Raw genomic sequence first — 22,890 nt, forward strand, 5'->3', positions numbered from 1 at the left:
TTCTCACCTGTTTTCTTTTGGTGATACATTATAGGTGATAATGGACATATTTTGGGCATTAGCTGCCTGTTGTCCTTACTTATTAGCACCCTACAATAAATGCTGTACTTTCCTTCACCCCCTTCAAAAAAAAAAAAAAGAGAGAGAGACTGTTTTGACTTTTATGCTGCACAAACTTATATCTACTTTTACATATTGCACAATTTTGTCTATCTGTACTTTACAATTGTAATCAGAACCTAAGTTCTCTGAATAAAATAGTTGAATATTCAGTCAGTTTGTTAGTTCTAGTATCCTTCTTTTACCAGAAAGGTGAAAACTATTACCTGCTCTCTCATAATGTATCTTTAAATCCCAAAGTTGTATAGAAGTTTTACTTTAAAAAAAAAAAAAAATTGCTGTGTGTTTATATAGTGGAGTTCTTCAGCTTATGGAGAGTACTGTAATATTTACCAGTTTACTTCATATTTCACATTGCAAAGACAATGCATTAAATATGATTCATTCTTAAGACAGATGGAGAGAAAATCACAAGTAAATCCAAAATCACAAATAAATTTGATTGCTCCCATTTTACATGCCTATAAAAATACTTCATCTTCGTTTTTTTCCTTCCTCTTGCATACAGGAATGCTTTCAGTTCATACTACCAGCCCTACCTCATGCCATTGACCTTTTACGTGATGCCATTGTAAAAGTAAAGGAAGTTCATGATGAACTTGAAGATTTACCTTCCCCGCCACCACCTCTTTCCCCTCCTCCCACAACTAGCCCCCATAAACAGACAGAAGACAAAGGGGTTCAATGTGAGGAAGAGGAAGAAGAGAAGAAAGATAGTGGTGTTGCTTCAACAGAAGATAGTTCTTCATCACATATAACTGCAGCAGCCATTGCGGCCAAGGTAAGCCTGTTGAGAGAGACCCAGAGATCTAAAGGACCCATAGGTAAATGTATTGATTTCATCTCTCTTTCCATCCCATTCTTCCATAACTTAAATACAATTTTGTGGCATCCTTTAAAAAGAACTGGAATATTCATGACACTCTAAGCTGTATTCCCTCTATTATGTTGAGTTCTTGAAACATTTAAGTTTTGTTTTGAGTTCTGAGGCATTAAAAATTCTGCTGTTACCTATTGAAGTAGTAGCTCCCATGATAAACAATGTGACATTTAAGAACTCTGTGAAGATGTCAGTTTTGTGACCATATTAAATATATAATGTTTATGTATTCAGAACATCAAATATTCACAGATTCTTAAAGGAGCATCAAAAGAGGGTAAAAGACCTAAGATGGTTCAAGGAATTAGTTGAGAAAGATTAATATATTTTTTTTAAAAGACAAGACTTTTCATCAATTAACTACCATTTATTTAACTGTTGGACACAATTTACACCAGTCATATGGAGAAGAAATGGATGTAAGGTATTTGTATTTTTAATTTAATAAAGCAATAAATATTGTTAAAGCAGTATCAAAATATTGCAAGTTCTCTTCAAGCAATTCTGGGAGTAAATAGTACCATACAGTACTTAGTACAGTAAATAGTACCATACATTACTTCTGTAAATTTCATCATCATCTCAGAGTCACAGAACATGATTTACATTGTTAACCATATATCATATAACCCACCTCGTATACTTTAAAATCTTCAGAGAGTAGCATATCCCTTCTGGAAGTAATGTTTGTTCATTGATCGAGAATGTAAAGATTGGTGATCTAATCGTTTATGAAGTAATTCCTAAACTTTTATGGCTCGTCCAGAAATTTGGGCTATGAGCTTAGCATGAGAGGATTTTTGGACAACATTTATATTGGAAAGAATCATAGGGATCCTTTTGAAGCGTCCATTCAGACTACCATTAGATGGTTCCTTCACTGAAAACTGGATCATTCCATCTCCAGATCCATTCAGTGATCCATTAAGTCCTTACTTAGAGTAGTAAGTATTTAAGTTATGTGTGAGGTTTGTTTTATTTCATTTTGTTTTGTTTTTATGGAACTGATTGATTAAATAGGTACATTATTAAATCATCATATGTTCTCTTTCTTTTACTCTTAATTAAAAGAGTTAAAAGTACCATCAGTTTCAACCTTAAAAAAAGCGTATACCATCTTAATTCTTAAGCTGATTTTGTCATTATACATTTGCGAATTTTGGGCATTTCAGTGTTCCATTTGTTTTCAATTTTTTCCTTTCCAGTCATTTTGCTTGTATAGTTTCATGTTTTCCTGTCATTGTATTCATCATTGTTATGTGTTGTGCATTAGAAGCATCCATTCTACACCAGTCCTGCTGTTATCATGGCACACGGTGAGCAGCCCATCCCTGGTCTCATCAGTTATTCCCATGATGCAACAGGCAGTGCAGAGGAACCGGTAAGACAAGAGGCTTTTGCATTACTGATTTTGCAAGTATATAGCCTACCTCCTGTATGGAGGTAGGCTGTGACTTATTACAGAAGATGTGTTTTATTCTGAAGGACCTTCACTAGTGCTTTTTTGTTGAAAATATAAGTGCCACTGAGTATCTTCCATCAAGGAATTTAATAGTTTCTCCTGTACCTGAAGTACTCTAACATCATTAAGATTTTATAGTATGTGGCAATGAACTTTCATCACATGATTTCCAAGAAATTCATGACTCAGAAGTCTTTTTCTTTAGTAATTTCATTACATACTTTGAAATATATTGCCTGCCTTAATTAAGATAATCCCGTAAGAAGATCACATTAAGTTTTAAAAATCAAAACAGATTGGTCAGAATAATATTTAATTTATATCAACCTTGCTTTTTTTTTCTTATGATTTTGCATCTTTCTTTTCTATAACTGTGTTTGCATTACAACCATTTAGACCGTTGAGGCTTTGTACAAAAGCTAATTACTAATCTTCAGATAGAAACTTTTAAGGATATGTATCACTTCTTTCCGACTTTCCTGGTGGCTCAGACAGTAAAGATTCCACCTGTAATGCAAGAAATCTCTGGGTCGGAAAGATCCCCTGGAGAAGGGAATGGCTACCCACTCCAGTATTCTTGCCTGAAGAATTCCATGGACAGAGGAACCTGGAGGGCTACAGTCCATGGGGTCACAAAGAGTCAGATTAATACTTTGACGTTTTTTTCCATCACTTCTTTCAGTCATTAGCTGTGAATGGTACTTTGTGAAAAGTGTCAGGCTAGAAAAGATTAAACTGGTAAGTATAACTGAATAAGCAGTGACAATTTAGACCACAGCTGCAAAAAAAAAAAAAAAAAAAACCTCAGTCCCTGATATGAACATAAAATAAGAAAAGTAATAAAGTATAATTTTGTTTATAATCCTTAGAAGAAAAATACCCAGAATTTCAGGGGGATGCTAGGAGGAAAAGTAGTATTGGTTATCTTTTGGTAGATAAGCTACCAAATGGTGACTTTAACTGTCTATTCAACAAGCCACGCCTGGTTAGAAATATGCTTAGCCAAGTCAAAGGCCAAGTAGAAAAAGGAAATATTGGTTAATAAAATGATTAAGAATTTCAGTCAACAGCTGAATTCTCCAGCTATAGCTTTGCTATAAATTATAAACATTCCAAAATATACCAAACTGTCTTTTGTGTTCTCATATTATAAAGCAACCATAGCAACTATAATAATTATCCTGGTTTTCAAACTGAAATATTTGGAAGTTTTGTATTCATAACCAAGCTTTCAAGTTGTCATTCTGAGTGTTATGTTATTATGTGAAAAATATTTGAATAACCAAAAAGATTTGAATAACTCTTCAATAGTTAGTTCCTAGTGATCTGAATACTTGCTATTGCCAAACTGACAAGTTGCTTTTTCAGGAAACAAAGAAGCTTGAGGAATGCCCTTTGTAGTGGTTATTTCTTAGTTGTCTCTTCAGCAGCCATTTGCAGTTCCCTCTTCCTAACATTTTACCCCATTCCCCAGTCATGTGATTTAGGTGAGATTGACTAACCCTCCGGCCTATGTATTTCACATAGCCACAGTTTTAGTTCAAGAAACACATAATTCAGGTCAATAAGAGCATCTATTAGGTTTTATTTGCACTGCTAGGAACATAGACTCTCTGTTTTCTATTGAATATGAATGAGGACATATATAACTCTAAAAGAATTGCTGTCTTGAACCATGAAAGTAATGCCTCCCAATAATGCAGCCAACTGTAAAGAAGCCATGCTAAGAAATGGAAGAGAAAACGAGATCCTGAGTCCTGGTCACATTGTTTGACCATTTACTCAAGCACTTATTGACTTCTCAGTTACCTGAGCCAATAGAGTACTTTAAAAACGTTAGAGGTAGAGATGGGTCAGCTGTGGTTTGCAACCAAAAAGCACGTTAGCATATCTCAATATGCAGTCTCTAACCAAAGAGGTGGAAAATTTTCCATATAATAACTGAAAAATAGAAAATAGGAATCCCTGAAGTTTCATATTTGAGTAAGAAACCTCATTCAAGGGAATAGAGAGTAGGAGAGTGTGACACACAGGAGGTATCTTGTCCCATCACTTCATGGCAAATAGATGGGGAAAAAGTGGAAACAGTGACAGATTATATTTTCTTGAACTCCAGAATCACTGCAGATGGTGTCTGTGGCCATGCATTTAAAAGATGTTTGTTCCTTGGAAGGAAAGCCGTGACAAACCTAGACAGTATATTTTTAATAAAAAGCAGAGACATCACTTTGCTGACAAAGGTCTGTATAGTCAAAGTTACGGTTTTTCCAGTAGTCATGTATGGATGAGAGAGTTGGACCATAAAGAAGGCTAAGCAATGAAGAATTGATGCTTTTGAACTATGGTGCTGAAGAAGACTTTTGAAATCCCTTGGACTACTTGGAGATCAAATCAGTCAATCTTAAAGGGAATCAACCCTGAATATTCATTGGAAGAACTGATGCTGAAGATGAAGCTCCGATACTTTGGCCACCTGATGCTAAGAGCCACCTCATTGGAAAAGACCCTGATGCTGGGCAAGATTGAGGGCAGGAGGAGAAGGGGACCACAGAGGATAAGATGGTTGGATGGTATCATCAACACCTTGGACATAAGTTTGAACAAACTCTGGGAGATAGTGAAGGACAGGGAAGCCTGGTATGCTGCAATCCACAGGGTCACAAAGAGTCAGACATGACTCAGTGAGTGAACAACAACAACACACAGGAGGAAACAGGGATAAATAAATCTTGCCCCTCTGATTACTAAAAAAGTATAAAGGTCTTTTCAAGGAGACTGGATCCAAATGTGAAAAAATTACAGCTATACTTTTGATGATTGCAATATGCTTGCACAACTCCAAACATAGTGAGAGGCATTTAAGACAAAGAGGCAAGAGACCCATGGAGATACATAATAATAAATCTTATCCCACTGACAGAAATTAAATCTTCTGGAGAAGTCCCATATAATAATGGTGGCCCCCAAGATGCATTGATTACAAGAAAATCTGCTGCCTGCTATGAGAAGAAAGAGAGTTGCTGATTTCCCTTTGGGAAATAATGGGCTTCCCTGGTGGCTCAGACGATAAAAAAATCTGCTTGCAACATGGGAAAACTGGGTTTCTATCCCTGGGTTGGGAAGATCCCTTGGAGGAGGGTATGGCAACCTACTCCAGTAGTCTTGCCTGGAGAATCTCCATAGACAGAGATGCGTGGTGGGCTACAGTCCATGGGGTCACAAAGAGTCAGACACAGCTGAGAGACTAAGCACAGCACACAGCATAGAGAAAACTGTGTTCGACTGATAGGACCAATCAGGAACAGTCTACTTCCCAGAGTATGTATTTGTAACTTAAGAGAGAAAATGCTGAGTTAGCAACCTACCAATATTATTGATTTACCTGGAGATAAATCACACCATTACCACCAGAGACACTTGCAAAGTTTTGGTCAGAAAATTGAAGAATGTACATTGTGTGTGTGTGTGTGTGTGTGTGTGTGTGTGTGTGTATGTATGTATTTTTTTATATATGTAATATGCTTAATGGAGAAGGCAATGGCACCCCACTCCAGTACTCTTGCCTGGAAAATCCCATGGATGGAGAAGCCTGGTAGACTATTAGTCCATGGGGTCGCTAAGAGTCAGACACAACTGAGCGACTTCACTTTCACTTTTCACTTTCATGCATTGGAGAAGGAAATGGCAACCCATTCCAGGATTCTCTTGCCTGGAGAATCCCAGGGAAGTGGGGGGCCTGGTGGGCTGCCGTCTCTGGGGTCGCACAGAGTTGGAAACTAAATATTAAAAAAATTAAGATCATGGCACCTGGCCCCATTACTTCATGGCAAATAGAAAGGGAAAAGGTCGAAGTAGTGACAGATTTCCTCTTCTTGGGCTCTGAAATCACTGCGGATATGACTACAGCCATGAAATCAGAAGACAATTGCTTTGTGGCAGGAAAACTATGACAAACCTAGACAGTATGTTGAAAAGCACAGACATTACTCTGCCAACAAAGGTTTGTTTAGTGAAGGCTATGGTCTTCCCACTGGTCACGTATGATTGTGAGATCTGGACCGTAAAGAAGGCAAAGCGCCAAAGAATTGATGCCTTCAAACTGTTGTGCTGGAGAACACTCCTGAAAGTCCACTGGACAGCAGGGAGATCAAGCCAGTCAATCTTAAGGGAAATCAACCTGAATATTCACTGGAAGGACTGATGCTGAAGCTGAAGCTCTAGTATTCTGGTAATCTGATACAAATAGTCGACTCATTGGAAAAGACCCTGATGCTGGGAAAGTTGAGGGCAGAAAGAGAAGAGGGCATCAGAGGATGAGATGGCTAGATGGCATCACCGATGAAATGGACATGAACTTTGGCAAACTTTGGGAGGTAGTGAGAGACAGGGAGGCCTGGCGTGCTGCAGTCCATGGGGTTGCAAAGAGTCTGACACGACTGGGCGACTGAAGAACAACTATATATATATGTGTAATGTGTGTTATATATGTTTACATAATATATATATACACACATAATTTTATTGTTCCTATCTGTGCTGATTTTAGTATATTTATATAATATTAAATATTATTTATAATATATTTTAGTATATTAAACAATATTAAAATAATAGTCACTCTTCTAAACATTTTATATATACCAACACTTTACATACATTGTCATTTTACTTATCAGAAAATTGAAGCACTAATTGGTAAAGGACATATAACCAGCTAGAGATCTAACTGGTATTCAAGTCCAGGCAGTCTGGCTCCTGAATCATCACTCTTGACCTCTCTAATGTAACACCTCTCAGTGCAAGAGAGAGAGAAAAACAGAATGATGTTCTGGGAGATGACTAGCTAGTACAAATTTGTTTGAAGAATGAGAACTAGGATATTTAGACCTTAGTTTGAAATACTTGAATGATAAAATTCAATGCACAACCTAAGCACTGTGAGTTACAGGATATATTTACTCTGAAAGGTTGCTGATTCAAGCAGTAGAGCTTTAAGCCATGAGCACAATTGGAATCAGAACTGTATTTAGACAAATACATGAAATCAAATGCTTTGGAGAACATAGTACAATACATGTTAAAGGATAGTATTTTTAAAGGTTTAATCATAATGTTCATAGAAATATAAAATGTGTCAAATATTTTATTTAATTAATGACAGAGCAGTAAGCTGTTAAACACGTTCAAACACGTTCAAAGTAAACAAAGGACACAAATGACAAAAAGTAAACAAAGTTGACAAAAAGTAAACAAATGACATGTATCATCAGTCACAAAGATTGGAGTGAATTTATAAATAGACACAAAACTCAGTCAGTATACACAGGGTAATAATCAAATATTCCTTCTCGGGACAAAATGTATTTACATTGCTATAGACAATAATTTGCATTACTATTAGTTTTCTGTAACTTGCAAAGTTGTAAAATAGTGAAAGTAAAAAGTTCAGATAACCCAGAAGAGTATACAAATCAGGACATTTTAATAATCTTTCTTACCCATTTTCCGGACAACTCTCTACACCCCCGATCATAATAACCTCAAAGATGATTTTTGATGCAAAAAAATGGCTGGTCTCATTCATTAGTTTGGGCTTGATTGATTATTTAGCTGCAGCAAGATATTAAGATAGCCAGATAGCCTCTCTGAGTTTTTTTTGCAGTTACTGAGGCTGCAAAATTAGCTTTTATCTGGAAATTTTCAGAGAGAATCTCAGATTCTACTTTTTAAAGTTTCTATTTTTGCCATTCCGAGTTTAGGTAACAGAGCCCTAGACAATCCCTTCACTCTGTTTTACCTGCAGGTACCTGTTATGGGATGAATTCCTCTCTTTTCCAGGTCACCAAAATGTCATTACCACTTATAAGTGACCTTCCTTACCACATGCAAAGCTGAGACCCTCTACTCCAGGTATCAGGTCATTTTTCCTAAGAGGGCTTTGTAGTTATTAGCTCTGTGAGTATAGCCAGTCTTTATTCTTCAGAAGTGGTAGTCATATCTGATTAAATGGTCACCATTCTCGAACATGATACAGATATGTCCTTAGTTAAGCCATCGATTTCTTCAGTTATATCCTGGTAGAGAGGAGGACATTCTTCATAAATCTATGAAAATCACTATATTGTCAAGAAAAGTTACCATACCTTGTAAGAGTTTCTGATTTCTGAGGGAATCAGTTAAATCAAATATTTTTAGTTTTAAGAAATCAGAATCTACGAAATTGTGTTGGTTATACATAGATTGAGAAGAAAGAAAAAGAATCTCCTCACATACACAGAGAAGAGAACATTTGAAACATCAGTAATATTCCAAACAGCCAGAAAAAAAATTATTTGGTTTACTTAGTCCTAAGTAATCAGTTCTCATTCCATTAGATTTTAGCTTAGCAGTCTGCTTTCATGAAACTTTCACCTTTTAGACTGATGAGCATTTTGGAAATACTAGCTCAGTCCACTGCTACAGTCTAAAAGTTACCTAAACAATAGTATGACTTAAGCAGTCTGTACCCAAGGGTATATTCTTTGAAGTGTCAGTAGCTGAAAGTATCTGGTACAGTTCTTTCCATGAGGCTTATAAAACTGTCCTTCTTTGGTAAATGTACAAGCTTTGGTCTGTAGCTTATAGCATAACTTTGAGGTAAGCCTCAAAATCCATCTGTAGATGACAAGAACTTAATAGCTGGAGTTATTAACTGTTACCAGTAATTTCAGAATGGAAGAGAGTAAAATTCTCTGTTGAGGGGTGGAATATATTTCTTTCAAGAGTCTTAAGCAGTATTTTCCCTTAGAGTAAAAATATTAGGGTCTGTGAGGAATTGACAATTATCTAAGGACTTTACACAAAGCATAAAATCAATGAAATGGTTACATTAAAAGCAGTTTGCTTATATAAACTTAACCTAGAGAAGGCTGGGCTTCTCTTTCGACACAACTTTCCATGAAATTTATAGTTGTAACCCATCAAACAAATCTAATTATATCTTTCATCACTTTATCTGTGCTAAAAGAACAAGTTTTTGTGACTTCTAGGAACCTTCCAGGAAATCTCAAAGATAGTTTTAAGTGAAAGATACTCTGAAAATTTTTTAATAGTTTGTTCTATACTTAAGATTTGACTTTGAGTTTTCAGAGGAAATTTAGACACTTGATTTAAGATAAGATCATGGATGCCTGAGGAATAATTTTTAGGCCTTTTTAAATTAAAATGACTATAAAATAAAAGCATAAAAGGCACACAGTTGTTAAGAATTGACTCTTTCATAACTGAGGAAGTTTTTGTTCTTTTTCCAATTAAGAAGCCAAGCATATAACAAAATTAACATATAGCAAAGAAAATTATTCTGGTAAGACACTGAATTTCTGCTGTCTAGACAGATTACATAGATAGTAGGTAAAAGCACTCATCAGTAAGCCCAGGAAATAAGCCCATCAAAACTAAGTGAACTTTGTTTCAGGTGAATATATATTTTAACACATTTTGTAACTTATTTTCAGGCATTACAAATCCAAGGAAATAACTTCATTTTCCAAGTTTTATCTTTTGTTATGTTTTTTCAAATATTCTGGAACGAATTGATACTTTGCTTTAGGACTGCAGTCCTTTTTCAGATGACCCACATGATGAAAACTGTCTTCACAATAATATGATAACATGCAACAGGTTGATCACTGCTTTTTTCAAATGAATTAATATTTGTAAAACTTTTGTTTCGATTTCTAATTCAGTAAATATTGATAATTATTGTAAAGGGGCTCAGAGACCAAAAAGTTTCAGGACTGCTGCTTTAGAGCAGTGTTTTTTTTTGTTTGTTGGTTGGTTGGTTTTGTTAAAAAAAATAAAAATACATGCTCAGTTGCTTATCTCTATCACGGTTGTTCAGCAACTCATTTTGGTATACTTTTAGTAAAAGTAAGGCATTTCTATTTCACAGAGAAAACTTGGGGTAAATAATTAAGATCTGTCTGACGTATGCATATTTTAACAGACAGCAAAGCTCATGAACATGTATAATTTTGTACAGCAGCATGACTTACTTATAACACTTACTGCTTGTTAAAGTGGCAAAAAGGAGCATGTTCATAAACATGACAAAAATGTTTACAATTTATATAGCAAATAAAAATAAACCAAGGTATATAAACTTAAAATTATGATTAATAATCAGTACAACAAAAGAAAAATATATAAATTGGACTTTATCAACTTAAGGACTTTTGTGCATCGAAGGATACAGTCAGAGGGAACACCATTAACAGAATGAAAGAAACACATTTGAGAAAGGATTAGTATCTAGAATATAAGAAGAATTCCTACAACTGAGTAGCAAAAAAAAAAAGGGGGGGGGGGAGACCCTATTGAAACATGGGTGAAGGATTTGAATAGTCATTTCTCCAAGGAATGTATACAAACAGAAACGTGCACAAAAAGATACTCATCATTAGGAAACTGTAATTCAAAACCGCAATGAGAGACCACTTTATATACATTTAGGTGTTTTAGTAACCACCACCACCACCCTTCTCCCACAAATAACCCAGAAAATAAGTAGAGGCAAGTATTTGTTTAATGCCATTTCATTGTACACTGATTAAAGTGGTAAATTTTGTTTTATTTATTATTAGTAATTGATGTCTCCTAATTCTTATTTAAAAATTATCCAGATTTCTAATGATTATCCATTAATTAATTTAATATCAATCCAAAGTTTAAATTACTTAAAGATCGTAGAAATTATATTCAAGCTGACATGTAATTTAGGAGTAATTTAAGCTTGTTCAGTCAGTAAACTTCTATGTGTTTAGGGAAAGCAGCCCACGTAAAACAAAATATATATTTATATTTAACATATGAAAAATTTCAAGACAGTCTTTAAGCTACAATTATTTAAGCTTATCCTATTTGCCAAAGATTTACCCTAATTATATGAACTTGGATTTTTAAAATACTTACAAATTACTTTCTAGTAGATTTTTTTAAGTCTAGCATATTTAAAGTATTAAAAATTCAGTTTCTTTATTTGGGGATATACTAAGGATATTCCCCTTCATGGATCACAGCTTTGTCATGGTGAAGGAGCTTGCATAATTCAGTCAAGCCATGAGCCATGCTGTGCAGGGCCACCCAAGACATACGAGTCATAGTGCAGAGTTCTGACAAAATGTGGTCCACTGGAGGAGGGAAATGGCAACCCACTCCAGTGTTCTTGCCACGAGAACCCCATGAACAGTATGAAAAGGCAAAAAGATGTGACCCCGGAAGGTAAGCCCCCAGGTTGAAAGGTGTCCAATATGCTACTGGGCAAGAGTGGAGGGCAACTGCTAATAGCTCCAGAATGAAGCAGCTGGGCCAAAGCAGAAATAACTCTCAGTTGTGGATGTGTCTGGTGGTGAAAGTAAAATCTGATGCCATAAAGAACAACATTGCATAGGAACATGGAATGTAAGGTCCATTTAGGTAAATTCGACGTGGCAGTACATTATACTTCCCTAGTGAAAAAGAATCACTTGGAGAAAACCTTTTTACATTACTCCCAGTTTTTTTACAACTTGGATTTGTAAAATATCTAAGAGACTGAAGAGTACAGAAAATTCAAAACAGTCCACTACACAAGACACCTAATAATATTTTTGCCCACTTCAGAGTCTTTCACAATTTTTTCTGGCATATGAAAGGAATTCAGTAATGCATGGATGTTTACAGAATTGAATAAAATTTCTGTTCAAGATGTCCATGGGCTTAGTGTGCTTTTTTATACTTATTTATTTGTTTCTACTCATATGGATGCCACATAGTGGGATTTTTTTGAAGATTATGTGATCTTTAGTAATAAATGTTTGAGTTTCTCAAAATTTGAATGGAAAAAACCAAAAAGTTTTTATATTCCTACTATAGATGTCAATATAGGGATTGATTTATTAGGATGCCAATTGTTTTTTTCCTAACATTGACCATTGAGTAATATTGTGGACTGATTGTGTATATATTTGTTATAAACTTGTAGTAATCATTACTTGGGTAAAAAAATGTATGTTCTTAACAGTTTTTCAAAAAGATTGCTATTACCAATAAGGTAAATAGGAAGTTATATTAAAAAGTTCATAGACTTTTTCAACCTGGGAAATAGTGTGCACTGTGCTTTAACAGCTAGAGCCTTGGCATTAGATAGTTTCTGTTCTGCTAGATTCTACATGATCTGTTTCTAGATCCTTCGGTTACCATCTCTCTCCCTCTCCCCATTGCTCACTGAATTTACATTCAGCTTTGTCTTGGCTCTGGGAACATGCTGTTACCACTACCGAGAAGCTCTTAACCCCACTCTTTGCCTGGCTAACTTCTGTTTATCCTTTCTGTTCCAGTTTCAGTGTCTCATTAATCACAGAAAGACTTTACTAATCTGCCTTCTCCTATCTAAATTTTTCTCGTTATTCTCTCTCATGACACCTTGTTATTTTCCTTTATAACACTTCCACAATTTACAACTATATATTATTCATGTGTTTGATTTCTATGGGACTTCCCTAGTAGCTCAGATGATAAAGAATCCACCTGCAATGCAGGAAACCTGGGTTCAAGTCCCTGGGTTGGGAAGATCCACTGGAGAAGGAAATAGCAACCCACTCCAGTATTCTTGCTTGGAGAAGCCCATGGACAGAAGCGTCTGGCAGCTGCAGTCCGTGGGGTCACAAAGAGTTGAACATGACTAAGCGACTAACACTTTCACTTTGATTTCTGTATATGTTATCTATAATATCCATGAGACGAGGATCACATCTCTTAGTTTATATGATTAATCCTGGAGGAAATCAGTGCTGAATATTCATTGGGAGGACTGATACTGAAGCTGAAACTCCAGTACTTTGGCCACATGATGTGAAGAACTGACTTATTTGAAAAGACCCTGATACTAGGAATGATTGAAGGCAGGAGGAGAAGGGGATGACAGAGGATGTGATGGTTGGATGGCATCACCGACTCAATGGACATGAGTTTGAATAAGCTCCAGGAGTTGGTGATGGACAGGGGACCCTGGAGTGCTGCAGTCCATGGGGTTGCAAAGAGTCAGACATGGCTGAGCAACTGAACTGAACCGACATCTGGCACAGTTTGACTCATAGTATATACCCTGTATGAATATTTGTTAACTATATTTTATGAAAAAAATATGAAACACCATCCAACTAAGTTCATAAGACATATAAAAAACCAAAATATATTTAGCATTCCCATGATTTATAAGAACTTTTACATGATATAAACAAATAATCAACATATTCTCTCCCTATACTAAGCAAATATATTAAGCAGCTATAGTAATAATGATAACAGACAGCTTTTAAATGCTGATTACGTAGCAGACATTTTTCTAAGAGTTTTAGACAAGTACACAATCGGAAATTGATACTGGAATACAGGTGTTAGCAAGTTATAACTTTTTATTTTCCTGGAAGGCAAATTTATATGAAATAGCACATTATAATAAAAACTCTGATTAAGACCATTAAGAACAACAAAAATCCTAAATAATTTTAGTAAGTGTAAATAATTGTTAAGAAACAAACTCATGAATATTTAAATTTTTACAGTTATTTAAAAACGTCTGTTATAGACATACTTCATAAGATCTCTGTCTAGACAAAATCATAAAGTGTGGCTTTTCTTTATAAATATGAATCATAAATTCTTGTGGGTTTTTTTTTTATACCATTGATTTTAATCAAAATCCAGGTCCTCACATATATTCTTGTTGAGTTTCATTTTGCTACATTTAACTGATCAGTCCACCCCAAGGAGACTTTTTCAAAATCTGTATAAGACATCTGATATTTTATGCAAATAATGCAAATATGTTAATCATGTTGTCACTCAAGTCAGTTACAGAACATTTTTTTAGGATAGGCTATTTCACATGCTATTTCAGTTCAGTTCAATTCAGTCGCTCAGTCGTGTCCGACTCTGCGGCCCCATGAACTGCAGCACGCCAGGCCTCCCTGTCCATCACCAACTCCCAGAGTTCACTCAAACTCACGTTCATCGAGTCAGTGATGCCATCCAGCCATCTCATCCTCTGTCGTCCCCTTCTCCTCCTGCCCCCAATCCCTCCCAGCATCAGTGTCTTTTCCAATGAGTCAGCTCTTCGCATAAGGTGGCCAAAGTACTGGAGTTTCAGCTTTAGCATCATTCCTTCCAAAGAATACCCAGGATTGATCTCCTTTAGACTGGACTGGTTGGATCTCCTTGCAGTCCGTGGGACACTCAAGAGTCTTCTCCAACACCACAGTTCAAAAGCATCAATTCTTCGGCGCTCAGCTTTCTCTCACAGTCCAACTCTCACATCCATACATGACTACTGGAAAAACCATAGCCTTGACTAGACGGACCTTTGTTGGCAAAGTAATCTCTCTGCTTTTGAATATGCTATCTAGGTTGGTCGTAACTTTCCTTCCAAGGAGTAAGCGTCTTTTAATTTCATGGCTGTAATCACCATCTGCAGTGATTTTGGAGCCCAAAAAAATAAAGTCTGACACTGTTTCCCCATGTATTTCCCATGAAGTGATGGGACCAGATGCCATGATCTTCGTTTTCTGAATGTTGAGTTTTAAGCCAAGTTTTTCACTCTCCTCTTTCACTTTCATCAAGAGGCTTTTTAGTTCCTCTTCACTTTCTGCCATAAGGGTGGTATCATCTGCATATCTGAGGTTATTGATATTTCTCCCGGCAATCTTGATTCCAGCTTGTGCTTCTTCCAGCCCAGCGTTTCTCATGATGTACTCTGCATGAACTATGTACATGCTATTTAGGATAGGCTATTTCACAGGCTACCAGAAAGCCTATTGGTTAATTGCTTAACCAGCTGACATATTTCTCTTACAGCCCATCAAAAGCCACTTTGTCTATCTTGTTCCAAGAACTTTTTGAATTCTTGTCAAATATATGGCTTGTCAAATATCTTACAGAATTCAAGATACTCTGGTTTGATAGTTTTGTTCTTTAGTAAAATTTTCATAGTGCTTAATCATATAACTTTAATTGGTATTCTGACCAGTATTAGAAACTCTGGAAAGACATGTGATTTTTTTTTTTTTCTGAAAGAACATATTTAGGCATTCATATGTAATCTATTTTTATTATTAGTTCAGATCCTGTACTGTACACTTGGATGTGTAATAGGATTTTTAAGAGAGTTCAGCCTACCTTAAATATCTCTAAACAGAGACATTACTAGGAAAGGTTTTATATGATATAGCTAACCACCAGGCTAGACAAGGACTTCAAAAGCTTCACCATGGAGATTGACAAATTGTTGTTATGAAAGCCATGTTTCTTTATATATGGCTGTTTTGGGAGACTCACTTCAATTATTATAAGTTTGATCACTAGCTACCCAAAATTTAATCCAGATAACAGGTCTTCTATTGTATTAGTCTTGCAACTTTTCTGTTAGTTTAAATATTTTTTCAAAATAAAAATATTAGGTGGTAAAAACAGTGATTGAAAGGGAAAATGTCTGCTCACTTAAGAATTTCTCTAGCATCAAGATACAAAGTTGTGCGTTTGTTGATATTCTTATTAGCAATTCAAAAGACAGAGTTTATAAAGAAAGTGATATTTTGGCTAGGTACTCTAATTTTGATAATATAATTCTCCATTTCTTTTTTTAGAAGTGTTTGCCCAATCAGTGAAAACAGCTTTAGAACAGAATACCTACATAACTAGAAATAATCAGATCCTAAGAAAATAGGTATTCCAATTATAATTTCCCTTCATGAGGAGAATTCTATTGTTTAGTAGTTCACAGTTGAAATTACAGTACATATCTACACAGGATTTGATATCAACTGAAGCAAATTGTTTTCCCTATGTTCTCAGTTGCATAAGATAATAGGAATGTAGACGAGTGCTCTTAAAAGTAGGAATGTTATTTCTTTTGGAAGTTACTTGACATTTCTGTTTATTTGTGCTGACTTACCATGCAAATTCTGCTTGCTCTAAGTGGAACCCCACTACTTTAGCAAGGCTTTCATTCATCTCTTACTAATTCCTTTTTTTTTTTTTTTTTTTTAATTTTACCTGGAGGATAGTTGCTTTACAATGCTGTGTTGGTTTCTGCCATACATCAACATGAATTAGACACAGGTGGATATACCCCTCCCCTTGAAACTCCCTCTCGCCTCCCATCCCGTCCTACCCTCCTATGTTGTCACGGAGCACCTGCTTTGACCTCCCTGTATCATACAGAAAATGTCCACTGGCTCCCTATTTTACATATGATAATTTATATGTTTCCACACTACTCTCTCAGTTTGTCCTACCCTCTCCTTCCCCTACTATGCCCATAAGTCTGTCCTCTATGTCTGCTTCTCCAATTCTGCCCTGCTGATAGGTTCATCAGTACCGTCTTTCTAGATTCCTTATATATGCATTTATATATGATATTTGTTTTACTCTTTCTGACTTGCTTCACTCTGTATAACAGGCTCTAGGTTCATCCACCTCATTAGGACTGACTCAAATGTGTTCTTTTTATGGCTGAGTAATATGCTATTGGGTATGTGTAAGTATGTATGTATGTATGTATATATCACAACTTGTTTATCCATTCATCTGTTGATGGACATCTAGGTTGCTTCCATGTCCTAGCTGTTGTAAATAGTGCTGCCACGAACATTGGAGTACATGCGCCTCTTTCAGTTTTGGTTTTCTCGAGGTATGTGCCCAGTAGTGGAATTTTGGGGTCATATGGTAATTCTCTTGCTGGTTTTTTGAGAAATCTCCATACTGTTCTCTATTGTGGCTGTAACAATTGCAATTTTTAGAGCTTTACTTTTTTTTTATCTCCTCATTTCCCCTATTCTCTCTTGCGTATTATATTAAAATAAAGATCACCAAGGCTAAACTGTCCTTTCTGCTTAAACTATTTTTCTGAGTTAATGTTTTATTCTATTCTTTCTATCTCAAGAGAGCCTGTAATTCTGTTATTAGCTTCTTCAACTTCTTTATTATCAAAGAAAAAATTATTCACTATCAATTCTGTACAAGACATTATGCTCCTTTTTTTGAGTTCTCCCTAGCTGTTGAGCATATTTACCACTTCTTAATTTTTGAAACATCCCTCCCAGAAGTTTCATTACTAAAACTTTTTTTTTACTATACAGTAGTACATGAGTACATTCTTTTTATTAAAACATACAGATGAAATATAGGTAAGATTAGCATCCACCTGAATCATCCTCTCATCTCATTCTCATTTGCGTTCACACATCCCCAGAAGTAAATGCTTTTTAGTAAATTAGAGGGGTATCCTTTAAAACTTTATTGTCTTTTTCTGTACAAAGGTAGTAAATAAAATCCGAACAGTTTGTATGTGGTGTGTGTATGTGCGTGTGTGTATTTAATTAAGAGGAGAGAGAAAAGTGACAAGCTGTTTCTAAAATTTATATAGAACAGAAAGTGCAAAGGATCAAAAATAACCAAGATCCTCTTTGAATAAGAAAAGAATAAAGTGAGAGGATCTGCTCTATAAATAGCAAGACTTAAAATGTTATAAAGTAGTACATTGCTGGTGCAAGAATTAACACTTTGATCAATGAAACAGAAGAGAAGCCTGAAAATACCAACACATGGACACTTGGTATATAACAGAATTTGTACCACACATTAATGAAGAAGCTCTTTTTTCAAAAAATGATGCTGGGACCACAAGCTGTCCTTATGGAAAAAGAAAAAGTGAAATCGATCTCTTATCCCATATAATATCCAAGAATCAATTCTAATTTTTTCAGAGACCTAAATATGAAAGGCAGAACTATAAAGCTTTCATAGATTTATATAGGACAAAATCTTCGTTGTAACGGATCAGAGACTTCCCAGGTGGCACTAGTGGTAAAGAGTGAAAGTCGCTCAGTCGTGTCCGACTCTTTGCGAGTCCATGGACTATACAGTCCATGGAATTCTCAAGGCCAGAATACTGCAGTGGGTAGCCTTTCCCTTCTCCAGGGGGTCTTCCCAACCCAGGGATCGAACCCAGGTTTCCCACATTACAGGCAGATTCTTTACCGGTTGAGCCACAAGGAAGCCCTGCCTACAAATACAGGAGACATAAGAGATGCAGGTTTGATCCTTGGGTTGGGAAGATCTCCTGAAGAAGGAAATGGCAACCCACTCTAGTATTCTTGCCTGGGAAATCCCATGGACAGAGGAGCCTAGCAGGCTATAGGCCTTAGGGCTGCAAAGAGTCAGATACAACTGAAGTGACTTAGCTTAGCAATGGATTAGCAAGGATTTCTTTTTCAATATAATTGAAGTAAGATTCAGCATTTTTAGGTGTACAATTCAATGGCTTTTGGTACATTTACAATGTGTGCAAGCATCACTGGAATCTAACTCCAGAATATTTTATCACCCTTCAAAAATACCACACCCAGTAAGTAGTCACTGCCCGTACCCCTGCCTCTCATCCCATCAGCCACTAATTTGCGTACTGGTTATGTATTTGCCCACTCTGAACATTACACTTGAGTGGAATCATGCAATATGTGACTGTTCATATCTAGCTTCTTTCACTTCACATCATGTTTTTAAGGTTCATCTGTGTTGTAGCAGTATCAGTACTCTGCTTTATAGCTGTAAAATATTCCATTGTATAGGTATACCATCACATGTTGTGTAGCCATTGATGAGTTGATAAACATTTTAGTTGTTTCCACTTTTTGTTTAAAAATAATGCTGCTATTAACATCTGTGCAAGCATTTGTTTGAAAATCAATCTTTAATGCTTTTGGTTATACACCTTGAATAGAATCGTTGAATCATATGGTAATTCTGTGTTTAACCTTGTGAGGAACCATCAAATTGTTTTTCACAGAGCTGCAACATTTTGCAAATCTAATAGGAATGTTTGAGGTTTTCAATTTCTCCACATATTCAACAACGTTTTTTATTTTCCTTTTTTAAAGAGATCAGGGCCATTGAGTGGGTGTTAAGTATCTCATTGTGGTTTTTTGTTTTTAATTTTATTTTATTTTTAAGCTTTACAATATTGTATTAGTTTTGCCAAATATCGAAATGAATCCGCCACAGGTATACCCGTGTTCCCCATCCTGAACCCTCCTCCCTCCTCCCTCCCCTACCCTCCCTCTGGGTCATCCCAGTGCACCAGCCCCAAGCATCGAGTACCGTGCATCGAACCTGGACTGGCGACTCGTTTCATACATGATATTATACATGTTTCAATGCTATTCTCCCAAATCTCCCCACCCTCTCCCTCTCCCACAGAGTCCATAAGACTGATCTATACATCAGTGTCTCTTTTGCTGTCTCGTACACAGGGTTATTGTTACCATCTTTCTAAATTCCATATATATGCGTTAGTATACTGTACTGGTGTTTTTCTTTCTGGCTTACTTCACTCTGTATAATAGGTTCCAGTTTCATCCATCTCATTAGAACTGATTCAAATGTATTCTTTTTAATGGCTGAGTAATACTCCATTGTGTATATGTACCATAGCTTTCTTATCCATTCATCTGCTGATGGACATCTAGGTTGCTTCCATGTCCTGGCTATTATAAACAGTGCTGCGATGAACATTGGGGTACACGTGTCTCTTTCCCTTCTGGTTTCCTCAGTGTGTATGCCCAGCAGTGGGATTGCTGGATCATAAGGCAGTTCTATTTCCAGTTTTTTAAGGAATCTCCACACTGTTCTCCATAGTGGCTGTACTAGTTTGCATTCCCACCAACAGTGTAAGAGAGTTCCCTTTTCTCCACACCCTCTCCAGCATTTATTGCTTGTAGACTCTTGGATCGCAGCCATTGTGGTTTTGATTTGCATTTCCCTAATTACTAATGATAATGAACATCTTTTCATGATCCTTGTTGGCCATTTCTATATCTTCTTCAGAGAAATGTCTATTCAAGTCATTTCACTCATTTCTGAAAATGAGGTATTTTATTAATGAGTTATATTTTGTTGTTCCAGTGTAGTTATTCTTTGTATATTCTGGATACTAAACTATTGTCAGATATATGGTTTGCAAATATTTTCTCCCGTTCTATTGACTGAGAAAAGAAGAGAAACGAAGGCAAAGGAGAAAAGGAAGGATATATCCATCTGAATGCAGAGTTCCAAAGAATAGCAAGGGGAGAAAAGAAAACCTTCCTCAGTGATCAATGCAAAGAAACAGAAGAAAACAATTGAAAGAGAAAGACTAGAGATCTCTTCAAGAAGATTAGAGATACCAAGGGAACATTTCATGCAAAGATGGGCTCAATAAAGGACAGAAACAGTATGGACCTAACAGAAGCAGAAGATATTAAGAAGAGGTGGCAAGAATACACAGAAGAACTATACAAAAAGTATCTTAATTACTCACATAACCACAATGGTGTGATCACTCACCTAGAGCCAGACATCCTAGAGTCCAAAGTCAAGTGGGCCTTAAGAAGCATCACTATGAACAAAGCTAGTGGAGATGATGGAATTCCAGTTGAGTTATTTCAAATCCGAAAAGATGATGCTGTGAAGGTGCTGTGTCCAATATGCCAGCAAATTTGGAAAACTCAGCAGTGGCCACAAGACTGGAAAAAGGTCAGTTTCATGAAAATCCCAAGGAAAGGCCATGCCAAAGAATGTTCAAACTACCACACAATTGCACTCATTTCACACGCTAGCAAAGTAATGCTGAAAATTCTCCAAGCTAGGCTTGAATAGTACTTGAACTGAGAACTTCCAGATGTTCAGTGTGGATTTAGAAAAGGCAGAGGAACCAGAGATCAAATTGCCAACATCCACTGGATCCTAGAAAAAGCAAGAGAGTTCCAGAAAAACATCTACTTCTGTTTCATTGACTATGCTAAAGTTTTTGACTTTGTGGATCAAAATAAACTATAGAAAATTCTTAAGAGAGATGGAAATACCAGAGTACCTTACCTGCCCCCAAAACCTATATGCAGATCAAGAAGCAACAGTTAAAACCGGACATGGAACTATGGACTGGTTCCAAATTGGGAAAAGAGTTTGTCAAGGCTATATATTGTCACCCTGCTTGTTTAACTTCTTTGCAGATTACATCATGTGAAATGCCAGGCTGGATGAAGCTTAACCTGGGATCAAAATTGCCGGGTGAAATATCAGTAACCTCAGATATGCAGATAACCTTTATGGCAGAAAGCAAAGAGGAACTAAAGAGCCTCTTGATGAAGGTGAAAGAGGAGAGTAAAAAGGCTGGCCTAAAACTCAACATTCAAAAAACGAAGACCATGACATCCAGTCCCATCATTTCATGGCAAATAGTTGGGGAAACAATGGAAACAGTGAGAGACTTTATTTTCTTGGGCTCCAAAATCACTGCAGATGGTGACTGCAGCTATGAAATTAAAAGACGCTTGCTCCTTGGAAGAAAAGACCTAGAGAGCATATTAAAAAGCAGAGAGATTACTTTGCCAACAGTGTTCCATCTAATCAAAGCTATGGTTTTTCCAGTAGTCATGAATAAATGTGAGAGTTGGATCATAAAAAAGGCTGAGCATCAAAGAATTGATGCTTTTGAAGTGTGGTGTTGGAGAAGACTCTTGAGAGTCCCATGGACTGCAAGGAGATCCAACCAGTCCATTCTGAAGGAGATCAGTCCTGGGTGTTCTTTGGAAGGACTGATGCTAAAGCTGAAACTCCAGTACTTTTGACCATCTCATGCAAAGAGTTGACTCATTGGAAAAGACTCTGATGCTGGGAGGGATTGGAGGTAGGAGGAAAAGGGGACGACAGAGGATGAGATGGCTGGATGGCATCACTGACTCGATGGACGTGGGTTTGAGTGAACTTCGGGAGTTGGTGATAGACAGGGAGGCCTGGCGTGCTGCAGTTCATGGGGTCACAAAGAGTTGGACACGACTGAGCGACTGAACTGAACTGAACTGAACTGAATAGCTAACTGTCTAACTATCAATAAAATGTAATAAAAATTAAAATATTCTGTTCATCAGAATACGTGATGAAATTGGAAGGCAAGCTGCATAGTAGGAATAGATATTTATACCATATAAAACTGATAAAGACTTGCTATCCAGAATAGATACAGAAATGTAATAATTAAGTAAAAAGAATGACTCATAAAGGGAAAATTGGGTGAAAGACTTGAACTTTACAAAAGAGAACATCTAAATGGCTGGTAAACAAATGAAAAAGTGTTTACTCTTATTAACAATGAGGGAAAAAGAAAGCCACTTTAGGATATTTTTACTGTCCATCACATCTGAAAAAATATTACTGACAATACTAGGTAGAGCTAAGTTGTGAAGTAAGACAAATTGTTACTATTTTCTTTTCATAGACTTTTAAATTGGCTTAATCAATTTGGGAATTTGTAAAAGAAGATATTCACAGCCAGCAACCAGCAATTCTGTTTCTGACTGTATGTATCCTGCTGCTGCTG

General features: G+C 36.3%; 1 protein-coding gene across 10 annotated transcripts in view; it reads left to right on the forward strand.

Annotated features, from left to right (window-relative positions):
* The window catches only part of GPHN (gephyrin), a 538,037-nt gene that overhangs the window by 311,903 nt on the left and 203,244 nt on the right, over positions 1–22,890 (forward strand). For 5 of the 10 annotated variants that reach the window (XM_019969080.2, XM_070796736.1, XM_070796735.1 and 2 more), the window contains 2 exons: positions 629–901; positions 2,274–2,381. In XM_019969080.2, the coding sequence (XP_019824639.2) occupies positions 629–901; positions 2,274–2,381 (381 nt within the window). The remainder of the gene's footprint in view (positions 1–628; positions 902–2,273; positions 2,382–22,890) is intronic. The other 5 variants (XM_070796738.1, XM_070796740.1, XM_070796743.1 and 2 more) reach the window with 1 other exon arrangement.

Source organism: Bos indicus, chromosome 10, assembly GCF_029378745.1.
Source record: "Bos indicus isolate NIAB-ARS_2022 breed Sahiwal x Tharparkar chromosome 10, NIAB-ARS_B.indTharparkar_mat_pri_1.0, whole genome shotgun sequence".
Lineage (NCBI taxonomy): Eukaryota > Metazoa > Chordata > Mammalia > Artiodactyla > Bovidae > Bos > Bos indicus.